This window comes from Lepidochelys olivacea (genome assembly GCF_965140295.1).
Source record: "Lepidochelys olivacea isolate rLepOli2 genome assembly, chromosome: 12".
Lineage (NCBI taxonomy): Eukaryota > Metazoa > Chordata > Testudines > Cheloniidae > Lepidochelys > Lepidochelys olivacea.
This window is the reverse complement of record NC_140422.1, coordinates 36,382,065-36,406,485: the sequence shown is the minus strand read 5'-3', so window position 1 is coordinate 36,406,485 and position 24,421 is coordinate 36,382,065. Positions and strand designations below refer to the sequence as shown.

Genomic DNA, 24,421 nt, shown 5'->3' with positions numbered 1-24,421 from the left:
TTTGGGGCGAGGACTGTCTTTTAGTCTATGTTTGTAGAGCAGCTAGTACAATGGGTCTGGGACTCCTAGATGCCACTGTCATGCAAATAATAACAACAAAGTTCTGTTATTATTAAGAAAAATGTACAGTGATCTATGAAAGATCTCTATTGCTTAGGGATGATTTGAATGGCAATCTGTTCATATGGCTCACTAATGCTTTGGGCCCAAATTCAGACTTAATGTGAATCAGTGCAACTCCTTTGGGCCTCTTTCTGATCTCACTTACATAGGTTTGTTATATATGTAACCCCATTGACTTCAGAGGAGTCACTTCTGATTTCCATGGGTGTGCATGAGATCATGACAACAGAAATAGGCCACTGGCTTCAATGGAATTCCTTCGGCATACAGCGGGATTGGATTTTGTCATCATTCCAGAGGTTCACAGTCTGTGTTGGACGTGGGATAGATGGACAGATAGATTTGGCACAACAAAGCTCATTTTACAAGGTAACAAAATGTTGTTGCTTTTTTGGAAAAAGAAATGTATATTTATACTCTTATGTTTGCAAAGTATATACAGCCCAAGGGCCCAATCCTGAGTGATGGCGTTTGCCTCTTGTCCAAGTTGTTGAACATCTCATCTTCCAAGGAAGTCAAAGGGACTATTTGTGAGTATGTGTTTGCAGGATCAGGTGCCAAATGAACATATGATTTCCCACTACATTAATAACAATCCACATAGTTGCATTTGACCCCTAATATTTTTATAGTTATTACCCAAATATCCCAGAGGATATGGATCATGCTTCAAGTGTGGGTATTTAAAAAATACTTTAAAGATTAGGGTTGCGATTTAGGTCATAAATTAAAACAGTGTTTCTGTAACCTAGGTCCTAATTTTTATTATATTGTTTATGTGTATAGTTCCATACACTCCCCTTGCGGATAGCAATGTCATCTCTCAGTGTTAGCCACAGTGAGATGTACACATATTTCTTCTTCTAAAAAGCATGTATATAATCTGTAGGCCCCCTCTTTTTGTCCTATGATTGCAGAGGTGTTAATGAGCCACTCTACCTTGAATGGAATACTTATGGCACCTTAGCGACTAACCAATTTATTTGAGCATAAGCTTTCGTGAACTACAGCTCACTTCATCGGCTGTTATTCTGAAATCTACCTTGAATGGTTTCAGAGTAGCAACCGTGTTAGTCTGTATCCGTAAAAAGAAAAGGAGTACTTGTGGCACCTTAGAGACTAACAAATTTATTAGAGCATAAGCTTTCGTGAGCTACAGCTCACTTCATTGGATGCATACTGTGGAAAATATAGTGGGGAGATTTTATATACACAGAGAACAACACCCATTGTTTCATGTTCTCTGTATATATAAAATCTCCCCACTATATTTTCCACTGTATACATCCGATGAAGTGAGCTGTAGCTCACGAAAGCTTATGCTCTAATAAATTGGTTAGTCTCTAAGGTGCCACAAGTCCTCCTTTTCTTTCTACCTTGAATGGTCCCTTACAATATGTGCTCACTACCTATGCTAAACAATCTGTTCCACCTCGCATTGTGCTGTGATGCTGGGAGTGCCTTTCCCAGACTTTATGAAGATCTCTGTGTGGCTCGAAAGTTTGTCTCTCTCACCAACAGAAGTTGGTCCAATCAAAGATATTACATCGCCCACCTTATCTCTCTGTATTTAATTTGGCAGCCCTAACAACAAATGTCTAAAATCATCAGAAAGCAGAAGTCCTCTTGTCTCTGTTATCACAACTAATCTACTTGGGGAATATCTTGGCACATTTCTATTCCAGATAAAACATGGAAAGGCACTATTCAGTTTGATAAAGAATTTTCTGCTCAGATCTACAGGTGGAATGGAGACCAAAGTAAAAAACACTGGCAAAACAGTCACAAAATGACATTTCCCCTGCTTAATTTATTTTTCCAAATCATAAATCATAGGTGTGCATTTCAGGTCATCTTACTCCTGAGAATCCTTTTCAGATATGGGCTGGCCTTATCCCGTGCAGTGCTGAGTACCCTCACCTTCTAGGGATTTTAATCAAAATTGTACTTTGTAGAATCGGATCCTTAATCCCTAAATGTTATAGTGATACTATAACTGTAGTGATACTCAGACTGGGAGCTGCAAGTGGCTCATTAATGTGCCTCCTGGGGCTCTTTGTGGCACATGATATTAAAACACTATGTCATTTAATTATTAACCAATCTAAGTTATTAACTAATCAGGATGCTTTTATTACGTTATTAACCAATTAAGTTATCAACTTGCACTAACAATGAATTCACTCTACTGTGGCTTTTTTGGGTAATGTTGATCACTAATTCGGCTCCTGAACCTCTGAAGTCTGAGTATCAGTTTTAGACTCTCCAGCTTATGTAAAAGAAACTGGCTCTAGTGAATCTTGGTTTTACAAAATCAGTGCTTTTTTTCTTTCTACTGTATAACCAGCAAGCAATTCCAATGTTTCCAACGTATCCATTAATAGTAAGCTACACTTCCAGAGTTAGCTGCATACATTATCCACCCATTGGTGTACAGCTATTTTACACATAGTGCATACATTTATTTACATGCTGATGATCTCTTTCAATTACATTTTCTTTGTGCCAGTAGTGCAATAACTATAGGAAAGACAATAAAGCTGGTGAAAAGATATCCAAGATAGGTGCCTTATATGTCCACTGATTATAATCAATGCCCTAGAGGTTCTACAGCTTCAGAATTCCCCAAGAAATGCTAGGTTTCAGAGTAGCAGCCGTGTTAGTCTGTATCCACAAAAAGAAAAGGGGGACCTGTGGCACCTTAGAGACTAACCAATTTATTTGAGCATGAGCTTTCCTGAGCTACAGCAACTTTAGTATTTTAATAGTGCCCATAAATCGGAAATTAAGGAGGTGTTGGGTCATGTGAAGTCCATTTTCCAGTCAATGCAGGATCACTTGCTACAGAATGTCCATCTGTGATCTGTCTTGCTTGAGTTTTAAATGTCACCCAGTGGAGTTTCCGATCCTTTCTCTTGGGATACTGTTGCACTCTAAAATTGTCCCAGCGCTGCTGCAACTACACAGAACAAATATCTGTGTTATTAGATCACTCCATTGACAGTCTCATTTCTCTTCCTACATGGTAACCTGCCGCCTGGGTGATGGCTCTGGGTATCCCACCTTTCCCATCTCATTGCTTGCACTGGAATCAGCAAATGTGAGGTGCTGAGTGAGTTAACCGTGCAACTGAGCTGTAATTTAGCGGCAGAGAGAGAGCTGCGCTGGAGAGCCACCCTGCTGCCCGGAGCTCTACAGAGTCACTCTCCCAAGACACAAGGTGTCTGGGACACGCTCCAGGAAATTCCCAGCCACGCTGTAAAGCGGGGGCAGCCTTCCAGCAAAGCTTGAGTTTCGACGAGAAATCCCCTCTTCGAGCTCTGCCCCCCTCACACTGAGCAGAGTTTCAGAAAACGCCCCCAGTCGCTGGCTCCCTGCCTGTCCACCTCATGCAGCCTTTGCAAACGACACCCCCGGGGAACGAAAGCCAGGCTGAGATCCCTGCCAAGCAGCCAGGGATCCTGATGGGAAAGAAGGGAGGTTAGGAGCATGCTCGCTGCGGCCCGGCAGCCCTGCGCTACATGTGGCCGAGAAATGGGCCACGGGCGAGCTCCCGGGGGGATGGAACGTTGACCCGGGCGAGCCCCCGGGGGGATGGAACGTTGACCCAGGAGAGGAGGCTCCAACATCGAGACCCCCTTTGCGCCCCCAGCGCAGCCTGATTTCTCGGAAAAGAAAGGGCTTAGAAGAAAGCGCTCAATTTTGTCCTATTCCCATTGGCCAGCCGGAGGCTTTCCGCCGCTGTCCATTGGCTGCAAGCCCCGGGGGAGGCGGGATACAGCAGACCCTCCCCCTGCTTTTTAATAAATGCGAGGAAGGGGCGGGGGAGTGCCTGCTTTCGCTTACCCTCTCTGGCCTGCGAGCGCTGTGCGCAGAGCGAACCAGCTGCGCGCAGCCGCTGGGCACATCTGGGTGAGCACCGGGGCGCAAGCCGATTCTGCAGACTGCTGACAGGTATTTGCATCTCACCCCTTCCTCCTCCGAGCAGAGCATTCTGCAGCCGGCAGGGTTGTTGATAGGTGGGCCGGGCAGAGCCCAGGTGGTGTTTGCTAAGCCTTGCCTCTTCTTTGTAAAACCATTGACTAACGTTTGCATTTGCAAATGTAACGTGGCCCGCTTTGGCATTGATTTGAGGAGCTTTTTATTTCTTTGCAACCTCAGCTTCCTTTTTGCAGGTGAGATTTGAACTTTGGAGGTGGCACGTTTCTGCTTCACGCCGGCCAGCGCTGGGCTCCCTCCGTCCATGCTAATGCATTTTGACCTAACTTTAAATGAAAGCATGGAGCTCGCTCCAGGCAGGAATCAGAAATGACGCTTAAGAATGTGGCGTGCAGCGCATGTCCCAGGACCCTAATTGATTAAAAACAATTACCTGCTCTGTTGACAAGAAATAAATCAGTGATTCCTCGTTGATGCTATGGAGAGGGATAATTACAGATATTTTCCATTTTTGTTCTCTTTTATATTTAAATAATGTAATCTGGACTGCACCTGGTGAAACACACTCCAACTGGTGTCTGGGAGAGCATTTGCTAGTTTGCAAAGGCAAGGCAAAAGGTTTTGCCCATAGCCAGTATAGTAAGGTACAGGCTGGAGGAAAAGCAACATATGTAAAGATCTCCCTCAACTTGAAACAAGACCACAACAAAAATGACACCAGCAGTATTACCTCTTGAGCGGTTTCATGAAACAATGGAGAAGCTGGGAGCTTGGAAAGTTCCCCCCCCTTCCAAAATTCCAAACTCCCACCTTAGGTCTCTGCTTAAAAAGAAAAGAAAAGTTAATCGGGCACAATACACACAAGCTGTGAGGGTAACTGGTTCTTTGAAAATGCTTTGGAGGGATGTGCAATATCCTGTGATTCTGCCTAGTGATGGGCTCCGTCACTGGCTATAGGTCAAGGTGGTCAGGGACACAGGCCCATGCTCTGGGTGTCCCTAAACCTCTGACTGCCGGAAGCTGGGACTGGATGACTGGGGATGGATCACTTGATAATTGACCCTGTTCTCTTTATTCCCTCTGAAGCATCTGGCACTGGCCTCTGTCGGCAGACAGGATACTGAGCTAGATGGACCATTGGTCTGACCCACTATGGCCAGGCTTATGTTCTTTTGATCCCTATCTTATTGTCTCCTGTTCCCTAAACAGTACAATAAAGTCGTCTTGTTTTAACTGTACTATTATGAATCCCAGCTGAGCACAAAATAGGAATAGGAACTTCTAGGCTAGACACAGCTTATGGGGTCTATTCAGCACACCCTCTAATTAGACAGAACTCTGGCTAACCTTCATAGGAATCTGGACAGAATGAATAGTGAGCAAGCAGTGCGACAGAGCCCTGTTGTTATCTCTTGCCCCCAAATCATATTATTGAATGGAGCTGATCTCTTCTTATTTAAGCAATAGGTATGGTGGCCACTTTTTGGCTTTGGGGTAATAAAGACAGAGTAATATTAAAAGATTGGGCTAAATGTACAAAAGGCAAAGTCATTCCTATGTCATGTGTGCACTCAGTCTTTAACTAGCTCCATTGTCCCTACGTTTTGTAAGGGATCTCCAATCAGCTTGCCACCAGCCCACTTCTGTTAAACTCCATCTAACTGTTGCATCATATAAACCCAAAATATCAGTCATTCAGGGTTTGCATGCTTTGCATGGTGTGGAAGCCAAGCCAAGGTGTCAGGGAATCTGGACTAACATGAAGGACAGCATTTATGGACAATCAGATGAATTAGAGAAGAGTTGTTACCTTTAACTGAGTATTTCCCTGATGGCATTGGTTAAATTGGACAGTTAACATTAGTTTAATTAGGCCCAAAGTAATTTGGCCTGAGTTCAGCAATGGCCCCAAAATGCACCTTGTCAAGTAAGTGCCATTGGTCCCTATTAAAAAGTTACAAAAGACAATTTGAAGCATTAACAGTTTATTCTCAAATAGAAGAATTTGCCTAAATATCACTGAGTAATTCAGAGACAGAAGAGAAGTGAGTACATACGATCTTTTTGATTGTTTACATGGTTTGTCTTTAATGTTACCGTGGATCCTCTTTCAGAGGAATGAGCCAACAAATCATAATCTGGTGGTCTTGGACTTTGCCATGGACTTCCTAATGATTAAACTGTTAAGGACCTGCTGCAGAAAAGGAAACGGGAGAGGGGTGAAAAAATGCCATTTCTAAAAGAGGAAGAGACACTGAAAACTGATCAGTTGTTTGAGCCCTTGTGCTGCTATTCAGGCTGCTCCCATCTCTGGTGTGGAGGCCAGGGAGGAAAATGCTGGTGGTAGCATAGGAATCTCTAAATCCTGATCTGCGGCTCCCCTTGGAAAAGAAAATGCGATGCTAATTGGTGTCAGACAGGGATAAAACCACTTTTCAACAACTGGAAGAAATGAGTGGTTGAAATCAGGAAGCAGGGTGGGTGGGGGAAGTTAGACTAAATCTTGGGATTATTCGCTTTACATATTTATTTGCAGCAATGAAGTCCCTGGGGCCTCCCACAACTGGGAGATGTTGCACAAAGTGACATCATCAAAAAGAACCAGCCAGCCAGTGCAAACCTTGGTTTGGGTGATCCATTCCCTAACCCATCCTTCTGCAGTTTTAGGTCCTTTGAACATACTTTCTAACACCGGTTGGAATATTGTGATTCCTTAGGTGTGCAGGTCCTTAGCATACAGTTGTAGAATTAGGACCACTCTTCCATTGACCTTGTCATGGCTCTGAATCTATTACCTGAATTTTTGCCTGGTGTCCTGAGTGTGAGGATTTGGCCAATGGAATAATCTGTCACTCAGAGGAACCTCTTGATCTTGGTCCACAAAACCCAATTGAAATCCATGTTTGCAATGTAGGTTATATATGCATAATGTGTGAACAGATTTTCCCTGGGATAGACCCACACAATCCCCATTGACTTCAGGTATGGGCTACTATGGAACACAATTCTTGTTAAACTTAGTTTGGTATGTGCATATAGGTGCTTTTCAAATTGTGCCTGCTACCAGCATGTCAATGACCTGCTTGCTTAATTGTTTAAAAGAATACTCCTCCCCCCCATTTTGTTTTCTGTAAAAACACTTTTCTTAATTGTTACCAGCATGTGCAAAAACAGCTTTGGAAATTCAAATAATTTACACACTTATTCTCATGCAACAAAGACACTGATCCTGGAGGACTTGGTCACATGAGTTATCGCATTGAAATCAACGGGGTTTATTGTCTAAGGATTGGGCCCTAAAACATAGCCAAACTGACTTACAGCCAAAATGGAATAAAATTACACTGAGGCAGAGAACTCTGTCTCTTTCAGCATGATGTATATTAAAACTGCTGAGCTATAATGAGAGGCCCAGTGATTAGGGGAAATTCTCCATTTCTAACTATAGTGATGCTGAATGCACTATAATTAGATGATTCTCTGAAATGCTAACTGCATTTTACTTTAGTTCATTTGTATATGTGCTCATGGCTCAGTCCTGCGTTCGTTGCTCAGCCCAAGTACCAGCGAGAGGTAATGGAGTCTGTGTGAGGAGCAAGGGCAGGGATAAAGTAAGCCAAGAAATGCTGACCATTAAAGCATATCAACTTACTAAATAGACTTCAATGCAAACTCAATGGATTTCATTCTCCCCTCTCACCAGTGAAGAGCAGGAATAACTCCTCTAACATCTCTGGAGCTTCAGTGGTATAAGTGACAGCAGTATCAGGCCCCGTAGTCCCTAGTTCTGTATGCAATGAACACATCATGTAATTGGTAAGATCTTCAGCTGGTGAAAGTAGACGTCACTCCACTGAAGTCAGTGGAATTGAATCAACTTACACCAGCACAGGTTCTGGCCCTCAGTGGAAAAGGCCGAGGGAAGAAATTGTAATAATTCAAGGGAACTGACTAATACAGTGTGGTTTTTTGTTTCTTGTTACTCTGGCTACACTGATTCAAATGAGGCTTCTTTTCAATAGTGCTCCTGGGAGTTTCAATCTGATAATTGGATAGCTTTCATCATCTCTATTAGCCTGCTATTAGGCAGGCATCCAGCAGTCTGAGGAATTTTTCTCATCAAAAATAACATGGGGAAATAGTCTATAGCACTGAAATGTTGGCAAGACAAATGTTTAGTTAAGGGCTGAGCATCTTTCCAGCTATCGGGGGGATTTCCAGCTGTTGTTCTTGTGACTGGCACCTGAATTACAGAGAAGATGATTTTGTACAATACAAAGCAGTCTTTTGATGGCGTTTGTCAAGATCTCCTGCAACGTGCATATTATGTGAAGAAGCGTTTGGGAGCGGGGACAGAGGAGTTGGGGAGGAAAGCTCTAAGCTTCCTGTACCGCCTGCAATTTTCCAAGAGGGACAGTTCTATGAAAGTGTTGGACACATCTGAGTCACAGAGGCTCTGCCTAAAAATGCTAGTTCTATGGAATATCTGTTTTATTCATTTCTTTGGATCCTCCCCTCCCGACTTTACAAACAGATGCATGTGGGCCCTACAGAATGCATTTCAAGCAACTTTAGGCCAGATTCTGCTCTTGGCTATTAAATAGTCTCTCTCCACTGAAACCAGTGGAGTCACTGTATATTTACACCAGTGTAACTGAAAGCAGAATTTGGTTCTTTACATCTAAATTGTGCTCTTTTCCTTATCCATTAGGTATATTATGGCAGCACTTAGGAGCTCTGCCCTGGACCAGGACTCCATTGTGCTAGGCGCTGTACAAACCCAGAACAAAAAGATAGTTCTTGTCCCAAAGAGCCTTGAAACCAAGTTTCAATCCACAGCGTGAATAGTAGGTGGCATGGTCTAGTGGTGAGAGCTGGGGAGTTCTTGGTTCTAGTCCTGATACGCACTCCCATTGTGGCCTGGGGCGAATCACTTATCCCCTCTCCGTGCCTCAGTTTCTTTATTTGTAAAATGGGGGTAATAATAGTGAGCTTTGAGATCCTTGAATGGTAGTTACTATATAAGTGCAAATTATTGCTATTAATAGTAATTTATAATGGGCTGTCACAGAGTATTGGGGGCATTTAATAGTTTTGGCCTTGGTTATGTGTACACAATAATTAGGACATTTTGATATCGCTGTATATTGTCCGTTAAGTGCTGACCGTGTACCAGACGTACACAATGAAGACAGCCCTGGCCCATGGTGTGTCGTGTAACAACCCCCCCCCAACGGTTGCTGACTCCTGATGTCTGTGTACGGGTCAGCAGAACGCCTTGAAGTGTGACACTTGACTCCTGTAGGTGGCAGGCGTGTGGCCGGTGGGAGGCATTTAATGGACCCTGCGAATTTCCCTTCCAGGATGTGTGACAGGAACGGTGGGAGGCGGCTCAGGCAGTGGCTGATTGAACAGATCGATAGTGGGATGTACCCGGGCCTGATCTGGGAGAACGAAGAGAAAAGCATGTTCCGCATCCCGTGGAAACATGCCGGGAAACAGGATTACAACCAGGAGGTGGATGCTTCTATATTCAAGGTAGGAGAGATGGTACATTTCTTTTCTTAACACACTCATGCACCGTGACTTTCTCTTTCATTGCAAACACATTGGGCCCATCCCCTTCCTGCTGAGCAGCCCTGCCCCTGCCTTTGATGCTCTGGTGCTCTAGGCTGCTGGCTGCCTCTGGAGAGTTGCCGAGCGCCCCTGTCTCCCACTGACTTTGCAGAAAGTGCTCAGCCTGCTCCTATTTTTGGCAATGTAACAGCTTTCCATGCTTGCATGATTTTTTTTTTTTCCCCCAGTGAGAATTGCCTAGCACTGCAATCCTCCTTTAAATTAAAGTCAATTTGGGCATTAATAATACGTCCCCTACCTCTTCCTAAAGGTGCTGAGCACCCACAGCAGTTGTTGATAGGGCTGGTCTAACATTTTTTGATGGAAAATTGGCTTTTGCAAAGATCTGCTTCTGTACAGAGATGAAATGAGCTACAGCTATCTGGGTCCCGACATGACTATGGGAGTAGGCTAAATCTGGCTCAGCCATACCGCCAGAGCCCTGTTGGCTGCATTGAGGCTGCACAGGTGTAAGGTGCAGAGTTTGACCCAGGGAGTTAGCGTCTCCAACTTTTCAGGAGTTTATGGCTCTGAGTTTAAAAGGCTAAGATATTGAATATGGAATATATTGGTGGTACTAACTGGTCTTTGTCTGGTTTTTATTATGCATAGTTGCCGTAGACATTTATTTATAAACAGGGCTACAGCCCCCATTCTGCCAACGCTTATTCATATGCACAGCTTTATTCACTGCGAAAGGTCCCATTTATTCCAGTCAAGTCGCTGCGGGATCAGGGCATAAAGAAGTATTTTTATGGCACACCAAAACTGCTCCAAAGGGATCAAGCCTGCTAAATTAATATGGTTTTCCAAATCACTATGTGCACATTATATTGCGAGACACCATGTTGATAAGCTTTTTCAAATGTCCCTAAATATTAATTTTCAGTAGCCTGTAATAATAAAAATACCTAGCCCTTACATAGATCTTTTTGTCAGTAGATCTCAAAACGCTTTACAAAGGAAGTCAGTATTATTATCCCCATTGCACAGATGCAGAAGCCGAGACACGGAGCAGGGAAGTGACTTGTCTAAAGTCACCCAGCAGGCCAGTGGCAAGCAGAGAATAGAAATCAGGTCTCCTGAGTCCCACTTTTGTGCTGTATCAACTGAGCAACGCTGCCTCCCCTGCAATGAAAATCATGCCAGCCTTGAGTGATAGCTTTTTAAAAGCACTTAATACTGTGGATGTGATTTCCAAGAATGAATGCACCATTGTGCATCTGCTATGCAAAAGCAATTTTAAAAAAAACCCAATTATTGCTATTATGCCTGAGCTGAGCACAGTTGTGTTAATTGTAAATGTATTTTTTGGAAATCAGACCTTCCATGGACAAGAGTATTAAGCACACAGAAGATTGTTTAGACTAGTTTAGAGCTGGGACGCACTAATGAAAAGAAGAGTGTGCAAAGCTTAAGACTCTCCCCACATCTCTCACTCACCTGTCCATCACGATGAGGGTAATTACAAGGCTAATTTTGGACCGTGGCAAATTGTGTAAGTCACAATTTGTGCAAAATTCTGGAAAGAAAAGAATTTCACGTTAGGGATATGGTGACCCTATACAGGCTATTTGCATGCAATAGTCTCCCTTCTCGGCTTTTCAGATTTTGGGACAAGAGGTTTTTTGTTGTGCTTTTTGAAAACTTGATCGAAACCTATTGCAGCTTCCTCTTTGTAAGCTCTGACTTTCCAGTGCACTGATATTGTGGGCCGGATTCTCCCGTGCCCTGTGCCTTGAGTGGTCATTTCCACCTGGGCAAAGTGACTGTAAAACACTACTCCTGGGATGAAATGAATGGAGAACTCTGAATGGGAAGCATTTTGCGTGGGTTTAAATGATAACTGCAGAAGCTGCAGTGCCCTGGAGAATCAGGCACTTTGTAAGTCAGTGTGAAGGATAGTACAGTAGTTAGAGCCCTGACCTAAGAGATGAGGCTTCAATTCCCACCTCTGATGTACTTGCTCAGGGTTATCCAAGAAGTGTAACTCTGCCCCTCAGTTTCCCATCAGTGAGAATGGGATAACAGCCCTTCTCTGCCTAACAGCAGTGCTGTAACTGAGAATAAATCCAGTGACGATTATGAGGAGCTCAGACACTGCAGTGACAGTGGCCAGGCAAGTACCTAGGAGAGGTGGTTAGATCTGCGGTGGAAGTCACTAGGAGTTTCCCTGAGTGAGGACATTAGGAAACGGCCTTGAGGAACAAATGTGAGATTTGGCCCTGAAGTTATAAACTGGGCTTCTGATTTTAGCCTTTAACCAATCAGACGACAGTGAAATAGGCGTTTAGCCAATAAACACCAAAAATGGTTACTTGGATCTACGGGTTTGTCTACACAGAGCTGCAATACGGACTATGGGGCTGTGGTTTCTAAAGTGCTCTAACGTGCTGTGCATTAATTAGTCTGTGTAGACCCTGCTGGTGCTCACTAAAGACTCCTTAGTGTGCTTGAATATAGTGCTGTTTGAAGTGGTACTACATTAAAGCACCACTCGGGAATATTCCCAAGAGATTACTCATTGCTGTATACACAGAGAGAGCCCCAAATCCCCTGGATTTTTTTGGAAAATGCATACAATTCAAAAATTGCTAAAAATAAACCCTGAAAAATGAAATAAACCCCATAAAACGAAGCTCTAGTTGTAAAGCTGGTTCTTCAGCTCTGTGGCACTTCTCTTTTGTTTTAGGCTTGGGCAGTTTTCAAAGGGAAATTTAAAGAAGGTGACAAAGCCGAGCCAGCCACTTGGAAAACGAGGCTACGCTGTGCTCTGAACAAGAGCCCGGACTTCGAGGAGGTGACTGACAGGTCCCAGCTGGACATCTCGGAGCCCTACAAAGTGTACAGGATTGTCCCAGAGGAAGAGCAGAAATGTAAGTGTCCTGATAAACTAAGTGACTTGTTCCATAGCCACCTGCCTCCTGAGCATTGAACATCTGAGGGATTTATAGGAGAAGAGAGATTGTGTCTGGTTATTAAAGCAAAGGGAAAAACAGAAGTGGACTTATGCCAGTTCTGACATGCATTCAGATACCGAGCTGCATTTCCCGGGCCATATTCCACCTTCACTTGTGCCAGTGTGAATCTAGGTGATTCCACTGGGTCAGGTTGTACCCCCTAGATCATTGCCCAGGGAGCTGCCTTGGTCATGGAATGGGTGGGGAACGGGGGAGTCAGCACTGTCCCACTCTTCCCTAGAGCTGTGGGGCAGGGATCCATGGCTGAGGAGGGGCAGGCAGAGGGCAGATATGGGAGATCAAGGGGTTGGGGAAGGAGAGGCCAGGGGGTCATGCATCCTTTCTTCCTCAAAGCCACCTGGGGAAAATTAATGTAGCTGTAAACTGCCGTCACTTTACTGTAGCCACATGGACTGTGGAACCTTTTCAGGGAGGATTCTGGGGTGCCTTTTAGCAAGGAAAGGCCTGGCAGGCGAGGGACAAGGGCCCCAAGGCCACTTCAGATGCACAGGACCTGCATGTGGAGAGCCACTGGAAGTCCATGCCATCAAGATCTTGTCCCTTCTTCCTGGCGGGAGGAGAGCAAACACTCCTCGGCCCCTGCTGGAAGGATCTGGGGAAAACTCCATGTGGAAAGTTTGGAATTCACCCTCCTCCCCAGGGCCTCATCCCACAGCTGTTTGAGTATGAGAGGCTATTCCCGCCAAGTAAAAAACCAAACAACAGAGCGTGCTGTCTGACATTAGCTGACAATACTCCATGGCAGTCTGGCTCAGAAGGTCTGATCCTGTTCCCACTTACACCAGTATAAACACAGAGTGACTCCACTAAAGTCAATGGAGTCCTTCCGGGGTAAGTCTGGGCTGAGATCAGAATCAGTCCTGAAGTCTGTCCTGGTGAAGGTTTTAGTTGTGGTTTTGGCCTTACATTCAGTCCTGTTGCCCCCTTCTAACCTAAAGGTACAGCTGCTTTAATCTGTACAGATGCTGAGGAAATAGAATAACTCCCTCGCATTGCCCAACAGTAAAAGCGGCGATTATAGTAACAGGGGTTCAGCAGAGAACATTTGTTGCTGTGATGTCCGGTCTGGTGGTAGCTGTGCTAAGTTTATTTTTATTTGTGGTTTTGTTTGTGCTTTTCTCTTTTTTATGCATGCAAAATCTGGTTGTCAGGAAGTCTACCTTTAGCATTTTGGTCTCTGTAAACTTCATTCACGCAGAAGGTTTTATATTTCTGTTCACTTGTTACAAGCATTATGCAAATGGCATTCCATTTCCCCCCAACAATGCAGAGCTGTGCTTTGGCAGGGAAGAAAATTTGCCAGTGAAGGTTAAATTGTTCCCAGCTGCAGCAGAACTGTGGCTGTTTTCTGGATTTAATCTTATTCACACCCATGCAATCCGTTGGGCTCAATCTTGCAGTCCTTGCTCTGGAAAAACTACCATTGATTTCAATGGGAATGGAAAGGACTACAGCTGCAGGGCCAATGGGGTTGCACAGTTGTAAAGTGACAGGTTGGCTCTAAAGTGGTACATTGTCAAGTGAATTCCCCATACATGGCAGTGAGAGGTAAGATCCCATGAAGGATTCTAGGTTTCTTTATTTTAACAATGGTAAACATGTCCCAACTTGATGATCACTTTAGATAAGCTATTACCAGCAGGACAGTGGGGTGGGAGGGGGTATTGTTTCATGGTTTCTGTGTGTATATAATGTCTACTGCAGTTTCCACGGTATGCATCAGATGAAGTGAGCTGTAGCTCACGAAAGCTCATGCTCAAATAAATTGGTTAGTCTCTAAGGTGCCACAAGTACTCCTTTTCTTTATGTCCCTAAAGCAAGTCACCCTCATCCCATGGCCTTCTCTTGCATGTTTTATGGTCTGGTTCCTTGTTAGATCACTGCACATGGTGTGATGCGTTGAGCATTGAATTCTTGTATTTCTTTCCAGGCAAAGCAGGTGTTGCTAATGGAGGGAGCTTGAATGAAGCCACTGAGATGGATTGCAGTCCTTCTGCGATAGATGACCTAATAAAAGAGGTAACTAACTGCTATAGAGAAGTGTTCTCTCTTTGGTTGGAAGGGCTAGATGGTAAAGTTTCTCCATGAAATTGTGTATTGCATTTTTCTAATGATAAAACCATACCGCCGCGGGACCTAGATTTTGATATCACTGGGGCAAGAAAAACAAATCTGCATGTTTTACAGATATGTTCGTTACATTCATTCATGTAACACAGTGCACAGTTTGCTTGTCATATCAATGCATCTCACGTTTGCATACAGCCCCATAAGAGTTTCACCAGCGGGTCAGACTTTTGCAGCTCTTGTCTCCCTTCATTGTGATGCAAAATTGTTGGGGTAAATTCTGCTCTCAGCGTCCCTATGAAATCCAAGGCCCCCTCCTCCTAACCAGTCACAAAGCCGAAGAGTTCACCTATGTCACAGTATCCCTGCTGCCCTACTATGTTTGTTTTTACTATTCCTGTTCAGGGGCCAGTGAGCAATTTAGATAATGGCTTGTTTCCATACCATATTGATTGCCATTGATATGATGTTGATTGCTTGAAACTGCAAAACTGCTTAATCTCGGTTTTGTTGCCTGGATGATGTAATGGCTTTTCTGTCTTCCTCAGTCCCCTGGTGTAGACGATTACCTTGGTATAATAAAGAGAAGCCCTTCCCCACCTCAGGAGAATTGTAGAAACCCTCCAATACCAGACTGGTGGATGCAGCAACCTAGCCCTGGTAAGACACCAACAACGTATCCAGGATTTATAGATCAGAGTGTCTAGTTTGATTGGGTAATCCCTCAAGGACACAACCAGGATAGCAAAGACTAATTTTGGTGATCTCTGAATAGCTGCCTCTATATTTGATGCTTGTGGAGGATTTTTTTGTTTGAGGAACAAGTTTATAAAGAATGCCTAAAATATCATCATACCTCGAATTTAAATCTTGCTGTAAGTACAGGAAAAATTATCTTTGCAATGGCACATGTCATGACTGTCAATGTTTTGTAGTTGCTCAGGGGGTTACGTCTGACTCTACATATATTCAGAAGCCCCAGATCTAAAGTATAAGGTTCGTGTCATCATCGCATTGGCAGTGGCTGACCTTAGTTAGATGGTAGTCCTTGCTCTGGCAAAACTCCCATTGATTCCATTGGGAATGGTAAGGACGACAGCTGCAGGCCCAACGGGCTTAAAGCGACAGGTTGGCTCTAAAGTGGTACGTTGTCAAGTAAATTCCCCATACATGGCAGCACCGTTCTGGATCCCATGTTGGGAATCTCAGTTCTGTCGCTGCTCATCTGGCTGGGGAAGTGGAACCCCTGATGTGGGCCAGCCTCCTTGCAGGATTTTCTTTTCTCATGAAACCATGGAGGGATCAGGACGATGTCGAGAGGAAGAATTTAGGGGTTGAGAGGAAACAGCACCTGGGTGGAACGAGCGGGTGGCCAGGTCACTGGATTTTACCAGAGATCCAGGTGCTTGTTTCAAAACTTGGCACACAAATATAACTTTATTTCTTTTCCCACAGCAGCTGTGCCCCTGATGAATGGGTACTCCAGCTATGAACAGCTGCATTCAGGTACCAGAAATCCCATTCCACTGCATGCTTCCTTGCTTAGTTACATGCTGTGCCCTCAGTCAGTATGGTGTAAGCTACCTCTCATGTGACACTCCCAGCTGGTGCCTGGCTTCGCTGCTGTTGTGGCCCTGTTCATGCGCACACAGAGAAAATAATCATCAAAAATGGCAGAGCCACCGAAAATGGCAGCTTAGGGCTCAATTGCTCAGAAACACTCTGACTTCATAAGCCGCTGTTCCATTCTCAAAAAGAAAAGGAGGACTTGTGGTACCTTAGGGACTAACCAATTTATTTGAGCATAAGCTTTCGTGAGCTACAGCTCACTTCATCGGATGCATTCTCAGCACCCAGGCAAAGGCATTAAAGCTTCTAAGCAGTAGCAGAGATTCATGCACCAGGGAGGAGGCCAGATCCTGCCCAATAAGATGATGCCTTTGCACTGCTCCAACAACACGTAAAGTTGACTTAAAGAGCCAGCTGGGGATTCCCTGGGTGTTGGGAAGTCCCCAGGTGGCATGAGGCTACCATAGCCCCGGCTCTGTGCCAGTCCTTCCAGCCCTTCCCGGGTATTGAAGATATGCCAAAAGCTGGAACGACTGTGGCCAGAGCACTCCATGCTTCGGTGATCTGGCCAGCACAGCAGCCCATAGGTGGCACCTTGAGGCTAGTCTGACTTGTGCTGAGGACCAAACCAGCCCCTGGGTGCCACCAGGATTGGGGAAGAGGAGTGTAAAGGTGACATTAAGCCTCCTTTGCTATCTCTACCAGCCACAGCAAGAACTGGGCTCTTGGTTGCAAATCCGCTGTGCATATTGCTTACCCACGGCAAATCTGCTCTCTGCATCGGTACAGGCATTTGTTTGGAGACCTAGCAGGTTGTTTAGATAACAAACAGTAGCATGAGTGAAAGGGCAAGTTTCAGCTGAGGTGGCAGATGCACACACAGGGCAATATAGTTAGCTAACAAGGGACCAAGTCTGACAGACACCCTTAAGGACAGAGAGTTTGTTGGTAGAAGGATCCCAAGGCCACAGGGGATGCCCTCCTGCACACCTATGTGGCAGCATAAAATGGCTGTCCTGGTCTCAGACTCCTTTACGTTTGCTTCACTAAAGGCAGGAGCAGCGCAGTCCACTTGGATGAAGGCTGTTCCAGGATGATTGTTCCCTGGATAATGGAATCTGGAGTGGGTGGGGAGTTTCCAAGGGGCAGTTTATAAACCTGTTACTCCCGTGGCTGAGCACTTACCTGAATCGTGCTGTTGGCTTCAATGGGGCTGCTCATGGAGTGAGGAAATATTTAAGGGGAGGAAGGGTGTTCAAATCTGCCCCAGGGCAGCCACTGCTTGAAGTATGCAGCCATCTGCTCCTCCAGTTCCCAGTGAAAAGGTAGAAGGATCCTGGTGCGTGCAATCGGTGCCCACCACGCTGACATGTGTAGTCATGTTTGCAAACTCTTCTGCTGGCATGTTCTACCTAAATCTAACCAAGGGGTAACTGGTAACACTACTTAGGTAAATCTAACTGGTCAGCTGCAGATAGACATGTGGGACTCTGGAGGATTGGGAAGGTAAAAGGTTGTGGGGTAGAGGGCGTGCTGAGTTCAGGAACCCTGTGCCGAAAATCTGTGTCCCCAGTGGAAAGTCTGAGAGGGTCAGGGAGGAAACAACTGGAGTTCTTCCTCACAGGAGTAGTCCCATTAAAGACCACGCTTGCTGAGCGAGGTCTGCTCATGCCTGCCGGGGCTGCAGGAGCGGCCCTTGACTATCCTGCTGATTCTGGCCCCAGGTGATGCTGACTCTTTACATTCCCTGCTGTTGAGCTGGGCACACAGCATTTCAAGGGCTTCAGCGCTTAAGTGGAGCTTTTCTCTCCCGGGCAATGGGATGGTTATTCCTGCAGCACTGGGTGAAGGAGTGGAGGGGGTTAGCTGCGTCCTCTGATTGGCTGTGTGTGGGCATGTCTCCCTGTAGCGCACTCACAGATGGTGATCAGTTTCTATTATGGAGGGAAGCTGGTTGGCCACACTACTACCTCTTACCATGAAGGCTGCCGAATTTCCCTGAGCCACGCGCCCGCCCACTGTGACAAGCTGTATGGCCCGGATAGCCTGGAGCATGTGCAGTTCCCGTCCGCCGACACCATCCCGAATGACCGCCAGAAGCACATCACCAAGAAGCTCTTCGGGCACCTGGAACGGGGGGTGCTGCTGCACAGCAACAAGCAGGGTATCTTCATCAAGAGGCTGTGCCAGGGGAGAGTCTTCTGGAGCGGAAACAACGTGCTGTACAAGGACAGGCCCAACAAGCTGGACCGGGATGAGGTGGTCAAAATATTCGACACCAACCAGTTTGTCCGAGGTTTGTGGAACATTCCCACCTCTCTTGATCCACCCTCTTCATTACATCTGACTTTTCTGCCCCCCTTATTGTCCTCTGGTCACTGACATGAATAGAGCCATGTTGCTTTAGGATGGTGTCTACATCCTCCTGTACTGATAGGGGTCAGATCCTCAGCTGGTGTAAATCGGCTCCAGTGAAGGGCCGTTGTTTTGAAGGCACTTACGATGGGAACAGGAGATCATTTGTCTTGAGTTCTTTGCAATCTTTAGCATATTTATCCTCAGCGCACCCATGTAAGGTGGGGCAGCGGGGAACGGAACCACAGAGAAGCTAAGTGACTCGCCCAAGGTCACACAAGAAATCTGTGGCAGATCAGGGAATTCCACCCAGGTTTCTTAAGTCTCATAGTAGTGGCCTAACCAGTGGACCATCCTTTCTGTGTTTGAAGTCAAAGAAGCTATGCTGATTTATGCCAGCTCAGGATCTGGCCCAGAATGTGTAGAGTTCAGCCCCAAAGTGCTCACATAGTCTATATGTCCTTGCCAACACTTATAGAAATAAACACAGCAATATCCCTTCCACCAAACGCTGTGGCTTCTCTCTTGGGAGCTGTGGCGTTTGGAGATGATATAAAACACTGCAGTGGGGTTTTTATACAAGTGAGGGCACAATTGATAGGTTATAAAAAAAATCTAAAGATTACAAAATAACATTCCTAAAGGCACTGTGTGTGATCCTGAATCTGTGTTAATACATATTAATGCAGGACCCAGTTCTTTCTCCTCAGGTACAAGGAATGTCTGTGGACTTCCCTGAGGTGGGAAGATAGGACCTTTAGTCGTTCCTCCTTTCTTAGACCTCCCCTGAAAGCACTAGATCAGCAATTCTCAACCAGGGGTCCAGGGCCCCCTGGGGGCCACAAAGAGGGGGTCCGCCAGGCACGGCTGGCATTAGGCTCCATGGGGCCCAGGGTAGAAAGTGCACGCTGAGCCTGGGCCCTGCCAAGTGGAGATGAAGCCAAAGCCTGAGCAACTTAGCTTTCCAGGGCACCCTGTGGTGTGGGGTCCTGGGCAGTTGTCCCGCTTGCTACCCCTGAAGGCCAGCCCGGGCTTTTATATACAGAAAAACAGTTGTGGCACAAGTGGGCGGTGGAGTTTTTATAGCATGTTGGGCGGGGGAGGGGGAGGTCTCAGAAAAGAAGAAGGTTGAGCACCTCTGCTCTACATCAAATCAGTCTTCTCCCCAGAGCGGGGAGAAGTTGCTGCTCCATCAGTCTCCTGAGGGGGTCGCTACAGGGGGATGGAATGTGCTCGTTGCCAGACTCCGAGAGGCAGCGGCTCGGCACCCAGGGGCTTGACTCGTATGGCTGCAGAAGCAGGACAGCAGGTGCACTGGAGTGGCCAGGCACCGCGGCTGTTGAATCCGAGATTAATTCAGCCTGCATCTCAGCACAGTATCGCTTCTACAGCTCTTTAGCAAGGGTTTCCTGCACTGGGATTTTTAATCCCCGCACCCTCTGGTTTTCTCTCTCGATAAAAGCTAAATACCTTTCGCTGAGTGTGTATGCAGTGCTCCCGGCAGGGGTGTGTGTGTGGGGGGGGTTTCTATACAACACTTGCTGCCGAGGTGTGCATACCCAGTTCTCCCGGCAGGTGAATAACCCACCTGCTGCAACTGCCTGTGCTTGTGTCTCACCAAAGTTGGTTGGTTTCCATCCTTTCCGACCATCTGTTTCTCTGCTTTTAGAGCTGCAACAGTTCTACAGCAACCAAGGCCGTTTCCCTGAGAGCAGAGTCTTGCTGTGCTTCGGCGAAGAGTTTCCAGACACGGTCCCTTTACGCTGTAAATTAATCCTTGTGCAGGTAAGGCACATTCATGAGAAACAGCCATTGCTTGAGCTTCCCCTTCGTTCTCCTACAACTCAGAAATGTATCCCCAAGACTATCTGGTTTCTGTCTCTTAACATTTAGAGCCAGATGTTTCCAACCTCAGAAGCATAGGGCTGCATGCAATTTGCGTACCTAACTTCAGGGCTGGATTAACACGGGGGCTTTAGAGGCTGCAGCCCCGAGCTAAGGGGGACCCCAGTGCAGTAGGGCTCAGGCAGGCTGCCTGCATGCCATGGCCCTACGCCACTCCCAGAAGCGACTGGCTGCTGGCACGTCTCTGCGCGCCCCTGGTGGGGGGTAGAGGCAGCTCTGCATACTGTCCCCGTCCCCAGCACTGTCTCCACAGCTCCCATTGGTCAGGAACCAGCCAATGGGAGCTGCGGGGGCGGCGCTTGCGGGCATGGGCAGCGCACAGAGACATGTCCCCCTCCCCCCAGGGGCACGGAGAGACGTGCCAGCAGCTGGCCGCTTCCGGGAGCGGCGTGGGGCCAGGGCACACAAGCAGCCTGCCTGAGCCCTGCTGCGCTGCCAGCCGGGAGCTGCCCTTGGTAAACGCTTCCCAGCCGAAGCCTAAACCTCACACCCCCCTTGCACCCCAACACTCTGCCCCAGCCTGGATCCCCCTCCTGCACCCAAACTCCCTCCCAGAAAGAAACTAATATAACAGCTGTTCTAAGGTAAGAACTAAGCTATTTTGAATTAACTTAACTATATTCTACATGTTTTAAGACTGAAATGTAACTACAGAACAACTTTGTTAATTAAAAGGCAAGTTTAGTATAGCATTAATAGCCTCGATGCCGTAATTGTGATCGTTTTGTTTTCAATTAGAAAACACACTTGTTTACAGGGGCCCCACAAAATCTAGTAGCTCCAGGCCCACAGGAGAATTAATCCAGCCCTGCCTAACTTGTTTACATATGTGCATCAATTGCATGTATAAAACAGGTATTTGCTTGCACAAATCAGTGTATTTCTTCCCCCTTTCCCTCTCTGTTTTTTCTGTTGTGCTTTGCATAGCCATTTGCTAAATAATTTAACTTTGTACTGTACTCCTCAGCCTGGTGACCTTTTTCTGGCCTCCCACTCCTGCCTTCTAGGCAACTGTAAAATAAATCACTGCAACTGATTGTGTTGTTAGCAGCAGGATTAGGACTTCATGCAGAGAAGGAAGTGTAAGGGGTGAATGAACTTGAGAGTAATGGATAGTTTGCTTGTAAAATCTTACAGTACAAAGAATATGGAAGAAGTGAGTGGGAAAAACTCTGGTGGTAAATTAGAAACAAGTAGGAAGATCAGTGTATTACACCCAGAATGGCTTTGTTCAAAGACTATATAAAAAAAAATTCAAGACCACCAAATCTTTAAGTTAGACATCTTTGCTTTCTTTTGTTGATGACATCCTAATATATTCTCCATGTTATTGATGTGTATTATAGTACAGCCTATAATCTCCAGTCCACATAGGCCACAGAGCAGGCAGGGCCCACCTGCGTCACGGCACGACCAGTTTTTGGCTGGGCCAAACCTAAGCGGTGTTGTGATCCCATGTGCCAGTTTGCAACACCATTTACTCAAATTTGGCCCAGTCATCCGTCTGGCATGATGGAGGGACTGCCAGGCCAAACCCGAGTGGTGCTATGATCCCATGCATCCCTAAGTCAAAATTGGAAGGGGTTGGTGTAGAGGCTTATGGGTCAGGCTGCTGGTGAGGCAGGGCATCTGAGAAGGGAAGAAGAGAGCCAGGTAGGGTGCGGAAAAACTGCACCCTCTCACACTTTTAAATGGCTCTCCGCAACCCCTTCCAATTGAGATTAGAGCCCCATTGTGCTAGGCACTGTGTATATAGAAAGAGACATTCCCTGCCCTGAAGAATTTCCAATTTAACTAGACAAAAGTTAGTGACTTGCCCAAAGCCCCATAGGAACTGAATCCAAGACCAGTTGCCTTAAGCACAAGACCATCCTTCCCCTCTTTTCCCAATTTCTCTTTTGAAAGAGGTTTTCCCTGCCCATCAACATCTTTCTGTGCAGTTAGACCGTTCTGTTCCTTGTGGCCTGTTGTACGGTATTGACATTATCTCGTATACCCGCACTAGAGTGTTCAGTGAAGTCTGGGCGGTGGTGTTTATGGTGAGTTGGAGGAAGACGTATGTATTAAGTGTTCTCATCTTATTTAAACATCTTGGTGGTCTTTCCTTCTACTGTAGGTTGAGCAGCTGTGGGTTAGACAGCTGGTGGACGAGGCAGGAAAGGTCTACAGCAGCGGCCCGATGCTTCCGGTTGCTGATGAGACCCAGCATGACCAAATATTCAGGATCTTCCAAGATATCTGCGGGACACACCAAAGACCCCTGTTTAGAGAAAATCAACAGATCACTGTCTAAGTGCTTTTTAAAACAAATAATGGTGGGGTTAATTTAGACCCTGGTTGGTCCCAGCACTGTTTGAATTCCCCGGTGGAAAACATTCTGATTTAGAATCTAGATGCCCATGGCTGTTCTTTGTTGCTGTTTAAAATAAACTCAGCAATTAAAATTTTCATTTGTGAGCAAAGGAACTAGACCAGAACGGTGAATTCTGGCTACATTTTATTTATATGGATGGCTTTTATACCATTCTTTGTCTTCATCTAGTGCCAACAGCAAGTGGATGAGGGAAGTTTCTTGAGTGTTATAGGAGAGTGACTAGAAAGATCAGTAATGCTAGAACAGCTCTTCTTAATGTCTGTGACCCATCTGGCAGTCAGAACACTTAAGAGCAGACCCTCAGCTCAGTTGTAGTCATTGGAGCTATGATGACACAGCTGCTGAGGATCTGTCACTGCAGTTTCATCCTCTTTTCCGAAAACCTCATTCTGGAAAAAACTGAATCTTGGGAAAGATTTTTAAAAGCTCAGACACAGTGGAATGTCCCCAGGGATCAGGTCGTCCCACTGACTTCCAAACAGTTTGGAATACCACTGATGGTAAAAGACAATGGAAACTTTTTTAGAGCAAATATCCTTTAACTTCCAAAGGACCCGCTCCTGAAGTAATTTCTTGTTTGCCTTTATGACTGAGGGTTTTTTTTGTATATTGAAGTATTTTGCAATTTGGAAATAAATCCCAAAATTATTTGTAAATATTGAATGTAGGAAACGATCATTTTAATTGTCTTAGCCAAAGAGATAGTTTTTATATATGTAAATGCAAAATATGTTTTTTTAAGTTTGTAGTAAAATGTTCATGTTTAGTTGGCTTTCACCTCAAAAATGCATGTGCCCGACATCCAATGTGTGTGCAAGTTGTGTGTGCATGTCCTGACTAACACGCGCTTCTGCAACTAGGGAATGTGAATTTTTAAGAAATGAGGTCGTGTGCCTTACAGCCGAAAGCCCAAAGCCAGTACTGTGTGTGTCTCTCTCTGCTAGGCTAAGTATTTATTTTATGCCGGTTTTTCAATGGTTTTGTAATTTGTATCTTGCAAATAAAGTGCTCTATTTTGTATCTCTTTTTATCTCCATTCTTCTTTAATGTCCTAATGACGGTACCAATGGGAACCAGTTTCTCTTCCCAGGGGCAGTGTGCTGACTATTGCATTCTTTTGGGGTCAATTATGGAGAAGGATTTACTAACCTAGCCTGCCAAGTTTACTATCCTGGCCTGCCAAAGCCCACCGTTCTAAGGAACTGACCCTGTGAGCTGGGCGCTTGCAGCACCCACTGAATTGATTTCGGCCCCACTTTCTCCTCTCAGCCCTAGCGTGTGAGAGGAGAAATCTATTTCCGCTTGCAGTTTCCTAGTCACTAAGGCTATACTTGTTGGCAGGGATTCTAGTTTATGGACCAAACAATTTGAAGTCAGCCTCTGAGTTTTGCCCTTGATTTGTACATGCACATTTGTATTAATGTGCAAAAGTCAATGATTAGTCTTTATTATTTGTGGTACTGTCACGCCCAAGAGCCCTAGCCGTGGCCTT

At 45.6% G+C, this 24,421-nt stretch overlaps 1 protein-coding gene across 2 annotated transcripts; it reads left to right on the top strand.

The window, feature by feature from the left end:
• Positions 1–3,950: 3,950 nt before the first annotated feature.
• Positions 3,951–23,949, top strand: IRF8 (interferon regulatory factor 8). 2 transcript variants are annotated; one of them, XM_084644248.1, is made up of 9 exons: positions 3,951–4,077; positions 9,426–9,600; positions 12,371–12,554; positions 14,590–14,678; positions 15,275–15,386; positions 16,185–16,232; positions 18,205–18,591; positions 20,320–20,435; positions 22,672–23,949. In XM_084644248.1, exons 2-9 carry the CDS (start codon positions 9,427–9,429, stop codon positions 22,846–22,848), a joined length of 1,287 nt encoding a protein of 428 aa, XP_084500374.1. In that variant the 5' UTR covers positions 3,951–4,077; position 9,426; the 3' UTR covers positions 22,849–23,949. The 2 variants fall into 2 exon arrangements, with proteins under 2 accessions (XP_084500374.1, XP_084500373.1); XM_084644247.1 differs by having other exon boundaries at positions 16,182–16,232.
• Positions 23,950–24,421: the final 472 nt, after the last annotated feature.

Excerpts from the sequence above, each read along its gene's own strand:
- IRF8 (XM_084644247.1), top strand. The coding sequence starts at position 9,427 with ATGTGTGACAGGAACGGTGGGAGGCGGCTCAGGCAGTGGCTGATTGAA. Across the intron at positions 12,555-14,589 it reads CCCAGAGGAAGAGCAGAAAT|GCAAAGCAGGTGTTGCTAAT; the intron begins GTAAGTGTCCTG and ends ATTTCTTTCCAG. Across the intron at positions 16,233-18,204 it reads CTATGAACAGCTGCATTCAG|CGCACTCACAGATGGTGATC; the intron begins GTACCAGAAATC and ends GTCTCCCTGTAG.